Genomic DNA, 14,979 nt, shown 5'->3' with positions numbered 1-14,979 from the left:
CGAAGCAATTAAGCAAGAGCAAAGTTCAAGCTTGTTTCTTAAAAATACCCAAATGTTCAAGTTCCCAAAAGCTTCAGTCCTTCAGTTCAGTTTGCTACGTCAACAGCTTCCGTTCTACTTACTTAACCAATAAATTTCCCTTAAAACCCTCCATACAGTATCCCATGTAGCTATATCTTAAATCAACTCTAGTCCAAACGTTATCTCCACACAGCATTTAGCAACTGCTGCACATAAAGTAAAAATATCCCAAAGAAATATTAATAAAATTCACTTCCATTCATATTTTCAATAAAACCGAATAAACAACTCAGCGTGTGATTTAAAAGTGCCTTTTTCATGCTCATTCTCCCACCCAATGCCGACATGCATTTTCTATTGTCGCCAACTCATGAACAAAAAAAATACATAAAAATGAACACAAAAAGCAAATATTTTCCATAAAGTTGTTTCACATGCATTCACATTTAGTTTTGATATAAAATAAATTTTTATGGAATAAAAAAAAGGGAGAAATTGAAAATAAGAAGGAGTCATGTGGCATGTGTAGTCTATTATTAATTGAAATGTATGTGTGATTGCAATCTATGACTTTTAATGCCGATAAGTAATTTATTTTATATATGAATGGCTTGCTTATTTGCCAATCTATGTACAGTTGAATACATGTTCATTTATTAAGGATAAAGAGTGCATTTTGGTGCTATATGTGTGAGTGTGTGGCAGCTGAAGCTTTTATGCATACTCAAATTTAATTCTTCTTTTTCCTGCACATTTATGTTTTCTGCAAATTTTACAAAAATTTCAAAATCTTTGACTTTTAAAGTTTCAAATTTGAAAAATTTGAAAAAATTCCAAATTGTTCAATTCTTCAAATTCTTCAACTTCCCTACCTACCAATCATGAACAACAAATGACAAAAATTTTCCTACCATTTTAATTCAATAATAATAATGTTTTCATTAAATGCACATACATCTACATATATACAGCTGAGTAGTTCATGTGAAAACGAAATCATCGTCATTATCATACAAAATATTCATACATGCATGAATATCAATGTATGTCGAGGATAGATAGAACAAATTTCATGCTCACAACATTTATGGATACGAAATTAAAATGAAAATTCAACTCATTTTTTAAAAATTGTTTTTGAATTGAAATTTTAAATTTTTTTTTAATTTAGGATATTTTAAAATTCGTTTAAATTTTAAATTGATTAAGAAATTTTAAAAATTTATTTAAAATTTTAAGATTTGTCAACTTTTTCATACTTTAAAATATATTTTTGTCAAAAATCACAAATTATATCTGAAAAATTAAGTTAAAAAAAAATTAAAAATATGAAGTCAAAGGTTCAAATCCTTAATGATTTCCTGATGCCTTTGTGTTCTGGATCCAGTATAAACAATTTTTTTTTACAAATTCGCAACTTTTTTGTAGTAACTTTTAAGTTTCAGAGTGTCATACTCATTTAAACCCAATAAATCCATGGACATTTTCACAAAAATCCTCCATAAAACCATTCCAAAAAAAAGTTAAATCGAAGGCCATTCACTTGAAAAATTACAACCCCGTCAATCACTTACTGTCACATACTGTGAATCAGAGCAAAAAAAGCTTGCATGACTTCAATTCAGACATTTTTAGTCAGTAATAAAATTTTATTGATTTTATGCTTCAATCTGTTAGCTCAAAAAAGGAAAGGAAATTTATTTAATTCCAACTTATTTTTATTTATCGCAACTTTTGGATCTCCAATTTATCATCCTCAAATATTTACTTTTTCATTTCCTTTCAAATGTAAAATTTCCTCATTAAGCTCATTTCCTATAGCGTGTGAAAAAACAGCTATAGACGCAATGAAGCATAATCATAAAGAAGTAGAAGTAAAAATATTTTCATTTATTTAATCTGATTCGAGGATTATGAGCTGAATATGATTCTCATTACATGTTATACGATAGATTTCTTGTTATGGAGATCTGAGTTGATAGATATTGACATGTGCTGGAATGTATAGCTTGAGGGATCGATACTATGACTACATTACAGTTTGAGGCTGTTAAATTTTTGTTGTTATTACGGAAATATGAGGATTAGGATTTATTGGAAAGGAAGGATTAATTTCAAGCTTAGGATCGATAAAAAATAATTATATCTGCAGGATTCTGCAGGGGAAATTGGAACATTTTTGTCAGATTCTGAATGTATGTGTATTGGTAGGAACAACATTGTTCTAGACTGGAAATGAGTTCAAGTCGTAATCACATCATGTCACCATGTGAGTGAGTGGGGCAGTAAACGTGCCCACGTGGTCCTGCGATATGACTCGGTGCCATATGAGTGCGTTTATGGCCAGGTAACATTTCAAGACTGCAAATACATTGAAAATCCTTAACTTCAAAACAATGTTGGAATTTGATACTTTTGGAATCATTTCTCATCCACGTGCAGTATATTCTCAATTTCCTAACCTAAAATGTGATCTGTAGAACTTCCAAGTATCAAATTTCCTATCAACATTCAAATATCAATGACACATGCATGCCATGTCCTCAAAAAAGCATAATTAAATCCTTTAACTATTATCAAATGATCATGTGTTTAACATCCATTACAATCACATGACTAAGTAGCTGGAATATAAAAATATTAATTCAAAAAAGGCATCATGTCATGCTGTTTTCTCAGAAAATAAAATTACATCAAAAAATAAAAGTTTAAAAAAGCTCTAGGCACAAAACTTTTAGTTTTTTGCTACCACTCTCATCTGCATATTCTCGTGTGCATGATGATGATGCTACTTTAGAATGTAATCGCATTTTCATGCATTCATGTATGTGCATATCTATGCGATCAATGCAATGAATGTAAAAAGGGGGCTTTAATTACATTTCCTATACTAATACATGCACAAACATTGAGATCCTATTTATGTATTCATGCATGAGCCTGTCAATGTGGCGCTTGTGAAATAATTTTTGGCGATACGGGGGACGAAAATTTGTAATTGAGAATTGTATAATAGAAAACGTGATGAATAAATTTAGATTTTTAATCGATATTGTAATGCATGAAATTTTAATTGTTTTGTCAAATGAGCAGCTTAGAATAACACAAAATGGTAGAGTTGAATTGAAATTTAATGGAAATTCAAATTTCATATTGTAACGTATTTGTAATATTCAAATTTTAACGGTTTTGTAGAATTTGAATTTCAACGGTTTTGTAGAATTTGAATTTCAACTGTTTTTTAGAATTTGAATTTCAACAGTTTTGAAGAATTTGAATTTTTCCGGTTTTGTAAAATTCAAATTTTTAACAGTTTTGTAAAATTCAAATTATAACGGTTTTGTAAAATTCAAATTTTCGACAATTCTTTCTCTCAAATCAATAAAATTTCTGAAAATTCCAAATGGCCTTTTCATGTTTGTACTTAATTACTCGCATCCAATGAATAAACTATCCAGATCATCAACTTTCCTAAATTAAATGCTCTAGAAAAGCAGAAACTGCGTCATGTGTCATAAAATCAATATTATATTTACATAGACAACAGATATTTATTATGTCGAGTCACAGAGATAGAGATTAATGTTCACAATATATTCTATTACATAGACATAATGCATGCATATATTTATTTTGTGTCATATCTAAATTACAAATGAGCTTGGAGCTCATAAAGTCTGAAAGAATGGAAATAATATTTTTATTATTATTTGTAAAAGTCATAAATTGCAGAAATTTTAAAGCATAAATTTATTTAGCGCGATTTTCTCGGATGGGAAATCGGTTTTTGAGGAAAATTACCAAACTGACGCCATGAACATAAATTTGGAACTTTTGAGAAAATTGCTCATAAATGCTCAAATCTTCCAGCCCATGTCCATCCACACGCGTTAATCCACAGCATTTAAAACACTTTATCCATTCCCATTCCCTCCTATCTATCCCATTCAACTACAACAATAGCTTTTATCGTTTTATTTTGACATTATGCAGCATGTATTGTACATTATGCATATTTCACGCACATCGCATTCATATTTTTCAACATCCAACAATAGAAAAGGAATTGAATTTCCATTGAATTCTTACTTGTCATTTATTGTTTTTCTACTGCCATTTAAAATGCTTATTCTATGGCACAAATATCGACAACTGCTGAGTGAGAAAATAAAAACACGGAGAAGTGCAAAAAATTGTTCAAATAGTTAAATAAAGCACTTGTGAAACTTTTCTAATAGTGGCAAGTGTGGGTGCTAAAGAAGAATCTCGAAAGCTTTTTAAGCACAAATGCGAGTTTGGAAAGTTTTTTTTAGCATTAAAACTGCATTGATATTGCCACGAAGAAGAGAAATGCCATAGATTCTTCCTGTTTTTAACGTTAACAAATCGGGGTGAGAATGTGTTCCCATGAAATACTGTAAGTGGTTGTAGCTTTTTGTAGTGGCATTAATGCTTGGCAATTGTTGAAGGAAAAAAACGACGGAAAAATAAGTTTTTTAAGGAGAAATGTGGTTTTTGTGGGAAGTTGGTATAGATGGAGACTTTTTGACAGATTTGGTAATTTATTTTGAAACTTAATTTGATTTAGGATAAATTTGAATTAAATTCAGTGCTGATTCAGCGCAATTTAACTCAAGTTCTGCATATTCAACAGAACTACAACACGATTCAGCCCATTTTACCTCAAATTTTAATCCAAATCAGCGTATTTCAACTAATTTTAGCACAAATTCTAAAAATCTAGACCAATTCAGCGCTATTCAGCACAAATTGGACTAAATTCAGCGCATTTCAACTCTAATTTGACTGAATTCAGTGCTATTTTAGTTTAATTCTGCAAAAGATTAGCACATTTGAGCTCAATTCAGCACAATTAAGTAAGAATTTAGTTCAGACATCTTTAGGCCCATTTAGCTCTAATTCAGCTATATTGCAAAATTTCAGTTCAATACTTGAACAAATTCAGCTTTAATCAGCTCAATTCAGCTGAGTTCAGCATAAATTAATCAATAATTTAATTATTTTCAATACAAATTCATCTTATTTGCACTAAAATCCAGTCCACTTGCCATTACAATTCACAAGTACCACCAAAATCACCCTCAACCCTTTCCAGAACAACTGACAAATAAACAATAAAACAAAGTTGTCAACGATTCTCAAAAAAAGCTTTTAGCTTTATAGCAATTTGCTGCGAGAAGAGCTTTATTGCCATTTCTTCTCTGCTCTTGCCTTCATTTCCTTTTTTTTACTTTCATGTTTATTGCTTTTTTGTGCAAAACATAATTTATCATTTTCATTCTATTTGATTCATTCATTAACAAAAAAATAAAAACGAGACGAAAATGTCACAAAAAAAAAAATTGAAATAAATAAAATAAAAACGGAATTTCCTTTTGGCGTTGTTGATGAGAAAGAAATATGCGTACTGGCACTAGGTACGAAAAAAAAGAAGAGAAAAGAAAAGGGGTTGAAAGAATCATAATTATAATTAAGGTGTTTGCTTGTGCATAAAGGTGTGCAGACGACGATGTGAACGATGAGAAGCACATTGAGATGAGAAAACAGGAAAGTATGGAGTTGAAGTATGGGTTTAAGAGGTTAAAGGCGACTACAAGAATAGGAAAGTTATGCTGCATTGCTGATGGCATTGAGCAAAGTTGTTGACATTCTAGGACATCTAAGATATAACACAATTTGTGGTAGAATATGACTTAAGGTTAATAGCCTCAGTAGCTCAGTTGGCAGAGTGAGGATCACAAAAGCTGACTTCTAATTTGAATTCCTTGGTTCGAGTCCCGCTGCTAGCAAAAAAATTGTTAGTATTTGAGATAATTCAATTTCTCAAAGCACAGCAGTTAATTGAGGGAAATTAAGAACTACTTATTAAATAAATGATTAAAGCTCAATGACTTTAAAGGTCAAGTTAAGGTTCTGAGGGTTTTATAAGCCAAGTCATGCACCATAAAATTAATCATATTCATACCTAGACAAACTGACTCAAAAGTTCCAATTCCATCAAAATTTCCCATCAAAAGTCACACAAAGAAAATAAAAATTTGTGAACGAAAGAAAAATGAGTTTTGGAGCAACAGAGTACAGAAAGCAACACAACAGCGAAAATAATTGAATAAATGAGGGAAAAAAGGAGAAAAAAAAGAAATTTATGAATTTCAACGAGCACTCGGAATGAGTGAGTGAGGACGAGATGAGAGAAAGTTCGCCTTTGTCGTCTAATTAAGAAACATTAATTTAATTTTTTTTAATTAATTCAATAATAAAATGCGAGCTTATTAAATTAATTAAATATATATTCCATGTATATCCGTAACTTTTCTTTCATCATCATCATAATCATGATTATTTTTATGTTCTATGCTGTATATCCCTTTGTACATTAAATCTAATGACTTTGTCTTATCTCTTTTTTCATTAACAGAAGGACCATTCCAATCAGACGCATTGTTGGTGCCGGAAGGATGCTTATTCGATCATATTCATAATGCATCACGCTGCTGGCCTTTTGTGAGATGGAATCAAACAGGCGCTGCTGCATGTCAAGAACGTAATATGCAAATGAGAAGCTTTGCTATGCTCCTACCATGCGGCATTTCACTCTTCTCTGGCGTCGAATTTGTCTGCTGTCCAAAACACTTTAAAGGTGAGATGAATTAATTCTTTTTTCAGCACATTCTCTAATTTATCACTCAGTCAAATAGATTTGTGAGCAAATGAAATCTACTTTCTGACAGTTTCATTTATTCATTGACACTTTTTCAATTTATTTTTATTTTTATTCATGAGAAAATTGGGGAATTTTTCAATTCTCTGCAGTGAGATTGGATGAGGAATTTTTATATTGTGTGATTATTGGGAATGAAATAAGCTAGTTTGAAAAGATGTTTGTAGCTATTGTAAAGGTTAATGAGGTTTCTTTATGAGGGAATCATTTGAAGTGTCTAGGAAAAGTGAATCTAGACAAATTGTTAAATCTGTTTAAATAAGAGCAATGGCTTTGTGATTGATTGGTCAACAAGCTTGATATTCTAAACTCCCTGTTTTGAGAAGATTTGAGTTCAATTTCTACTAGATCAGTAAATTTCAAACGATGAGTGATGAGCTCATAATTGATTCTTATGGTATTTTGTATCAAAAAGTTCTCATTTGGAGATTTGAATTAATGACACTAAAATTTGTGGTAGATTAGTCACCGATTGTGATTTTTTAACTGGCGTCAGTGGTCGAGTCCTGGCCTCACGTGTCTGAAGGTCTTTAGTTCAATCCTAGGTCACGTTTAGTTCGAAAACTTACTGTTCATGTTATCTATTTAATCAATAAACTCGATTCATGTGCTCAGCTGTAGTATTGCTGTCTTTGCTTAGTATTCAAGAATACACCAACTTCTGGATGACTGGTATGGTACCTACAGTCAATAAACAAGAGTATTCCTTCCTTAATATTCCAAACCTCAGATTTCACCTAGCAAAAAATCCAAAAAAGTTCATCAACCTCAAATCTCAACTACATAAAACAGATATTTATTGTTCCTGCCATAATGCTGAATATTCCAAATCCATTTCAACTCTTTCGTTCTGTTCTCTACAACAATTTTCAATGCACGACCACATAAAACAAGACACAAAATGACTTTTCTATTGACTAATAAATACCGTCAATAATCCGAATAAAATTTCAATAACTTTTTCTACAAACAAATTCTCATAAAGACGCAGACATCGAGTCTAGTGTCTCAGACAGAAGTCATACAATCACTCATGCGAGACAAACAGCTAAACAAACGAGTCATAAAATTCACAATAATTGTTTATAACAGAAAATCTCCTCAGCTAATAAATCGATTCAGTTCAATAAATTACAAAAAATTGTTTTCGTATGAAGATGAAAGCTTAAAAATTTATGTTGTTTTATTGACATTAAAGTCTTTTAACCGTAAACAGTGAAACAGGAAAAATGTGTTTTTTTATGGGAAATTTTAAAATACAACAATGTTGTATAAAGTTTGTAATTAGAACAATTAGACATCTGGTGCTCTTTTTCACAATATGTTGTAGTCATGAAAAATTTGTAAATTTACAATTACACGCACACGATTGTACAGGCCTTGTCCATATGTAATGAGAATTTAATTATTAATAGCCATTATTAATAGCTTGATGAAATTATGTAAATGGAAAATGATGTTTAGATGTGGGCATAGACATTATGGGTGGTGTAGGAATCATTTTTTTTGCGCAATGGGTAATAAGGGATTTATGATGAGTAATTAACTTTTAGGGTTAGAGATCAAGCTTTGTTATATTTTGAAATATTTCAAAAAATAATTGACAAAGGTTAATGGAATTTAGGCTTATTTTGGCTATTAAGCTTATCTAAGTGCTATATGGTTAGATAATGTCACGTAAGCTCAATTATATTATCCCATGAACGACTATTTAGAGCTTTTCTGAAATATTCAGCTATATTAAGCACTATTAAGCTTTGTATGACAGTATTTAGTGTTATTCAGCATCAGTCAATGTAATTAAGCTTCATTAAGCACAATTCAGCATTCTAAATCTCTACTTAGCGTAATTCAGCCCAATTCAGTATTCTTCAGCTGTATTAAGCATTGTTTGAGAGTATTCAACATTAGTCAATGTAATTCAGCATCAGTCAATGCAATTCAGCTTCATTAAGTACAATTCAGCATTTCAAAACACTACTCAGCGTAATTGAGCACAATTCAGCATTATCTAGCTATTTTAAGCGTAGTTTGAGAACATTCAGAGTTATTAAGCTTCATCAAGTGATATTATTCACAATTCAGCATATTTTATGTAATTTAAAGTAATTCAGCTCAACTTAACATTATTCAGAGCAATGCAAAGAGTTCATCTCTTTATTTTAAACTTTTTCCTATCATAACCTAGCTTTCTAGACCAGCTCTTTACATTTATCATTAAATAATTTTTACAATGCATAAAATTTATTTGTTTCCCTTTGTGGCAAACATTAAAATGGCTTTTTTACGCCTTCAAAATTCACACAATTATACTTAAAAAAAGGCGCATCATTCATTTTTCATTTCCTTTTATCCTCAACCATTTTTTATGCCATTTCTTTTACTATCAGCCCTACAAACAAAATTCATACTCGAATGATAAGTGAAGCTGGCACACAGCAAAAAAAATGTTAACATTGCGCTAAATTAAATTTCCACTCGTTTGTGATAAATGTGTTGGCAATATGCGCGCCAGAAATGCTGCTGTTTGAGATAAATCCATGACTGTGTCCATCATTTAATTTTTTGGATATCTCGTATTCATTTGTTAATGTCTCTCTACTGTAAGTAGTTATGGATGTACATAAAATAACATTAATGATGATAAAGTGCTTCATACAGAAAAAATGAAACTTTTCGTCATTGACTTTCCGGGAAGTAAACACCCCGAAAAAAATCTAAAGCTAGGCAAAAAAAAAAATAATTTAAAGCACAAATCCCAATGGATTAATTTTTAATTATTTTTTAAATACATCCTTCTCGTACTTTATTTTATTTATTCATTCATGAACTTTTCTTTTTATTTAGTCTAGAGGAAGTTGGAGCTGCTATTTTTATCAAATAGAAAAGGAAGGAAAAATTTTCGAGCATTTTTAAGTTAACTTGGAGATTTTTTTTTGTTCCTCTCCTTTCTTTTTGCAGGCACAAGTACAATATTTAATGGGATTTTAATTAAAAAGTTTTGCAAGGAATTTTTGGTCATTCAACTGTGAGATGAGAATAATTAAGAGGAACAGAAATTTCCTTAAAGAAGTTTCTGTGAAATATTTTCACAGTTCAATGGTGATTTGCTGGATTAAGATTTTATACAAAGTTTTTGTGAGCTGATAAATGAGTGGCTCTGTTGTATTAAGATTAATTGTGTTTATATGCTGTAGTGTCGGCTGCAGTGTCGACTGCAGTAGTTTGTTGAACTCAATTTTGAAGCTCTCTTAATTAGATTGAAGCTTGTTGGCCATAAAGGAAGTGAAGATTGTGAAGTTCTAATCCATAAAAGAGTCTACAACGTATACTCATTCACTAGTTGTACGGATATTACCTACTTCTAAGGTTCTAGAGCACTCTTTCCCATATAGAATATAACACATTTTCCCATGTCATAGCCCGAATGGGATTTGGGCCCACGAACTTTCAATTACATGTTAATAATGTGCTGTTTGCTGCTCGCTTATTCAGTAATTGCTCAAAACCTTACTATTTCTAAGGTTCTAAGGAAAAAGCTCGCTTTTTCTTGATAAAACCCGAGTAGGACTCAAACCCACTCCCTCTCGATTGCATGTCAAATGCTTTATCTACTAAGCTACCGAAGGTTGTTAGGGTGTGTGACAGAAAGCACTCATAAACCTTTTTTCTCCATCCAGTACTCATTACACACCTCTCATCATTGTATTGGACTACCAAAGCACAAATCCAACTCTAGTTACATCCCTAACTCTACAAGCCTTAACTTATCACTAGCTCTAGTCCACAAACCTCCCATAATTGAAAAATTAAATATTGAATTTTAATTTTGAAGTTATTCATGCTAACAATTACCTGTAATGAAGCTTTCAATCAATATTGACAATTCATTAATAAAGCAAACAAAAATAACAACAATGTAAAGCTATAATTCCATTAAAAATGTAATTAAGTTCTTTTCATTCAAAAAATTTTCATTATTATTTTGCAATACATTTGTGTGACTAAATGCTGTTGATAATTCATCATTTTCAAAACTTGTAATCAATTATTTGATTTATAAAATTACAAAGCTCTTTATTGATCAAATTTTCTACAAATAGCCACTCAATCATATCCAATTAAAGCTTTTACAATGAATCAAAGCTTTTACCGTATAAAAATTAGTGAAAACAAAAACTTGTTAATCGGGTTACAATCAATAAAGTTACACATTTTCCCATTCCGATTTCAACATTTTAATTTTCAATAATTGAATCAGTTTTTAATTTTTTTTTTTTTATTTTTCTCTCACAAAAGGCATTTTAATAAATTAAATTGTAAATGAAAATGAATGAATGTTTCTGTTCCTTACTCGCAGCACCGGTGCTGCATATACATGAAAAATAATTTTTATCGATATCTGGCATCTCTCCAATCTGTATGCAAAATTGGATATTGGGGATAGCAAAGTTTTTAGTATATTTTGACATGACAACAAATTGATATAACTTAAGCCTTGCAAGAATGTCTGCCTGCTATTTGGAGGAATTGATTAATTATAGTGCCATCAATTTTACTCGTGCCTTACTAGACTTTTAGACTCTCTCTCTTTTTTTGGGGCAACTTAAGCCTTTTAAATAATCCCACGGACTTAATTTTCTGTACACAATTTTACGTCAATTCCATCACGTTTCGCTCGTCCGTCCCGCATTTGTTATTATTTTTCAGAATAAAGGAAAACTTCATCGTCGCTTTATGAAATACAATAAGCTTTAATTAATTGTCGCCACGATAAAAATTATAGTCGTTCATAAAGCAAATGTGGTCGCTATGTGGTCCTTAAATAATTAATTTCTGGTTAAATTTTTAATGTTTTTTTGTTTAAATTCATTCACTTTTATATTTTTTCAATACGGGAGAGATTTGTGACTGTATAAAATTTTATGGGCAATGAAAACAGGAAAAAATATAAAAAGGAAAGAAAATTTTTATAGGAAAATGAGCTTTAAATATTAATAAGGGAAGGTTTTTAATTATTTTGGTTCGGTGAATTTGACCTGGAGACAATTTGGAGAGGAAATCCTATTTAATTTGTGTTCCATTTTTGAAGAGATTTCATAGTTTATTAGAAATATTGCTGGCAAAAAAATGCTTATTTTGTAAAAGTTTAAAACGATCTTTTTGATTTTGAACCGGTCCAATTTTTTGAACCGGATCAATTTTTGAATCGATTCAAGCTTAGTTTGAACTGATTTAAGTTTTAAACCGGTTCAATTTAAAGCGATTAAATTTTTGACCCGGTTCAAATTTTTTTGATCCGGTTCAATTTTTTGAACCGGTTAAATATTCACAAACTATTTCGACTGATTAAATTCATCCATTCTAACTATCAACATTTCATACATTTTTCTAACCTTTTCCATAATTTCTCCAATACCAGTTTCAACAAAAGTAAAGAAGACCGACCTTCCAGTCATGCCACCAGAATCAGAAATTTTGCCATCACTTGACGATTCCGAAGATAATTTCTCTGATGATTTAGATGACGATGAAGATTTAGATGATCAAGATGAAATGGTCGCTGATGAGCCACTCGAAACATTAGAGGAAGAGGATGATGATGATGACTACGAATCTGACGAAGAAACACCAGCTTTAGACTCAGATTTTATTAATGATGGTATAAAAATCATAAATATTGTAATTTATAAATTTTCTTAATCATGTTTAGGATTCACAGCTTCATCCGTAACGAGTACATCAACTCAGGCTATTCCAATTAATGATTATGTTAATCCACAAACAACATCGCAAGTACCGGAAAAGCCATCAGAAATTCCAATTTCACCGCCATCCAATGACGGACAAAGCACATCAATTCCAACACCTGATCCATACTTTACACATTTCGATCCAAGAAACGAACATCAAAGCTATAAAGTAGGACTAGATGTAAAAATTTTGCAAATAGTATTTTTAAAAATTTTTTCTCACTCACACTTTTTTTTTTTTTATTTTTTTATTTTTTATTATTTTTTTTTTTTTTTTTTTATATTTGGTGTGCAAAAAAATAAACGGAAATTGAAATTTTAAATTTTTTTCATTCCAAATAAATCAAACACTCCAGGAGGCACAACAACGTTTGGAAGAAGCACATCGTGAAAAGGTGACACGCGTCATGAAAGATTGGTCTGATTTGGAGGAGCGCTACCAAGATATGCGTTTAGCCGATCCAAAATCAGCCCAAAGCTTTAAGCAGAAGATGACAGCCCGATTCCAAGTAGTATATTATGCCCAACCTTGTTATACCTCGAACTGTTAAGAAAAAAACTAATTTTAATATTTTTACATTTTAGACATCGGTTCAAGCATTAGAGGAAGAGGGTAATGCTGAAAAGCATCAATTGGCCGCAATGCATCAACAACGTGTACTGGCACACATCAATCAACGTAAACGTGAGGCTATGACATGCTATACACAAGCATTAACCGAAATGCCACCAAATGTGAGATGAAAACTTTTTCATATTTTTGCACATAAATTTTTGTTTGATTTGGTTGAAAATAAGTGGTTGGATGTCACGGATCATAAGCTTCTGTTTTTCAGTGCTTTTATTAAGTCTCCAGAAGCTTTAATTGATTTTTAAAGTTATTTCCATTTTTTTAACGAACTTTTAAAATTTAAATTTTCAACGAATTTTTAAAATTTGAATTTTTAACGAATTTAATCTTCAATTTTAGGGTCACCGAGTAGAAAAATGCTTACAGAAGCTTCTCCGTGCTCTCCATAAAGATCGTGCTCATGCATTAGCTCATTATCGTCACTTATTGAGTTCAGGCGGTACCGGAGGACTTGAAGCAGCCGCACAAGAACGTCCACGTACACTCGAACGATTGATTGACATCGACCGAGCTGTAAATCAATCAATGACAATGTTGAAGAGATATCCATCACTATCAAAGAAATTGTCTCAGTTAATGGAAGATTATATTCAGGCATTACGCTCAAAGGACGATACACCTGGATTATTACTTGCAATGACCGAAGATGCTGAATCATCAATTTTGGATAAGTATCGTATTGATATTGAACGTAAAGTTAATGAGAGAGAGCGACAGCGTGTTGCTGAGAAGCAACGAAAGGAGCAACGTGCACAGGAACGTGAGAAGATTCGTGAAGAGAAAATGCGTCTTCAGGCAAAGAATGCTGAGAAGGCATATCGTGCACAACAGTTAAAGGAGAAAGAACAAATAGAACAAGAAGTAAAGACAGAAACAGCTCAACAATCATCAAAGGAACAGACAAGTGAAGCTGCAATTGATGTCAAAGAAACAACTGTTGAATATACCGAAGAGTCTGTTTATATGTAAGTCAAATGACTTTGTCATAAGAACCATTTTGCCTCAAGACTGTCCGAAAATTTTGCAAAACTTAAAATTGTCCATTTTTTCACTCCCACACACATCCACAGTACATCCCCAACATCATTACCAACTGTTGATGATGCAGCAGTTCAACGAGCAGTCGAGGAGGTTGCAGCAGCTGTCGCCCATCAAGAAACCGAGCCACAAATGAATCATGTTCATTTACATGATATTGGACATGGAGAAGCAGTAAGTTGTCATGCTGTGCTTCCATTACATTTTTCATCATTACAATAAATCTTTTTTTTTTGTTCATCTCGCAGAGCTTCTCAGTTCGTCGTGAAATTTATGGACCAGGCGGTCGCGAGGGACGCAATGTCTATTTCACAGTAGCATTTGCCGGTGTTGCATTAATGGCAGCCGTTTTTGTTGGTGTAGCCGTTGCAAAATATCGAGCATCACGTTCGCCACATGCTCAAGGATTTGTTGAAGTCGATCAGGTGAGTTGCTAATGACATTTTTATGAGTGATTGGAAGTTTGAGTCTGTCTGGATGAATAATAGAGAATTGATTGGATAGTAATTGGATTTAGGGGTTGTTCACTTATGACGTTTGAAGTTTAAGTTTAGAGTTTGTTGGGAATTTTTGAGAGCAGTGAATTAGCAGCTGTGGCGTAGTGGTTAGAGTGTCGGACAACCGATCTTAACAACCCGAGTTCGATCCCAGGAATGTTCAACTTGGATTTAAGTGCTTTTTCACATTTCTTGGCAAGTTTCATCCTTGACTTGTAATTTAAGGATGCAAAACACAATTCCAACTGCTCAAATGTCAAACGTCATTTGTGGACGACTTCATAGATTCACACTGCA

The 14,979-nt window shown here is 31.9% G+C and overlaps 1 protein-coding gene across 3 annotated transcripts in view; it reads left to right on the top strand.

Annotated features, from left to right (window-relative positions):
• The window catches only part of Appl (amyloid-beta-like protein), an 83,919-nt gene that overhangs the window by 66,271 nt on the left and 2,669 nt on the right, over nucleotides 1–14,979 (top strand). The window contains exons 4-11 of one of the 3 annotated variants that reach the window (XM_070634876.1): nucleotides 6,461–6,682; nucleotides 12,186–12,425; nucleotides 12,477–12,685; nucleotides 12,873–12,911; nucleotides 13,102–13,251; nucleotides 13,487–14,112; nucleotides 14,218–14,359; nucleotides 14,434–14,610. In XM_070634876.1, coding sequence (XP_070490977.1) covers nucleotides 6,461–6,682; nucleotides 12,186–12,425; nucleotides 12,477–12,685; nucleotides 12,873–12,911; nucleotides 13,102–13,251; nucleotides 13,487–14,112; nucleotides 14,218–14,359; nucleotides 14,434–14,610 — 1,805 coding nt within the window. Of the gene's footprint in view, nucleotides 1–6,460; nucleotides 6,683–12,185; nucleotides 12,426–12,476; nucleotides 12,698–12,872; nucleotides 13,029–13,101; nucleotides 13,252–13,486; nucleotides 14,113–14,217; nucleotides 14,360–14,433; nucleotides 14,611–14,979 lie in introns of all 3 variants that reach the window. The other 2 variants (XM_070634875.1, XM_070634874.1) reach the window with 2 other exon arrangements.

Source organism: Chironomus tepperi, unplaced genomic scaffold (assembly GCF_022539635.2).
Source record: "Chironomus tepperi strain 1889 unplaced genomic scaffold, CSIRO-AGI_Ctep_v1 contig_85, whole genome shotgun sequence".
Lineage (NCBI taxonomy): Eukaryota > Metazoa > Arthropoda > Insecta > Diptera > Chironomidae > Chironomus > Chironomus tepperi.
Note: the sequence above shows the minus strand (reverse complement) of the source record. Positions and strands in the feature narration are given on the sequence as shown.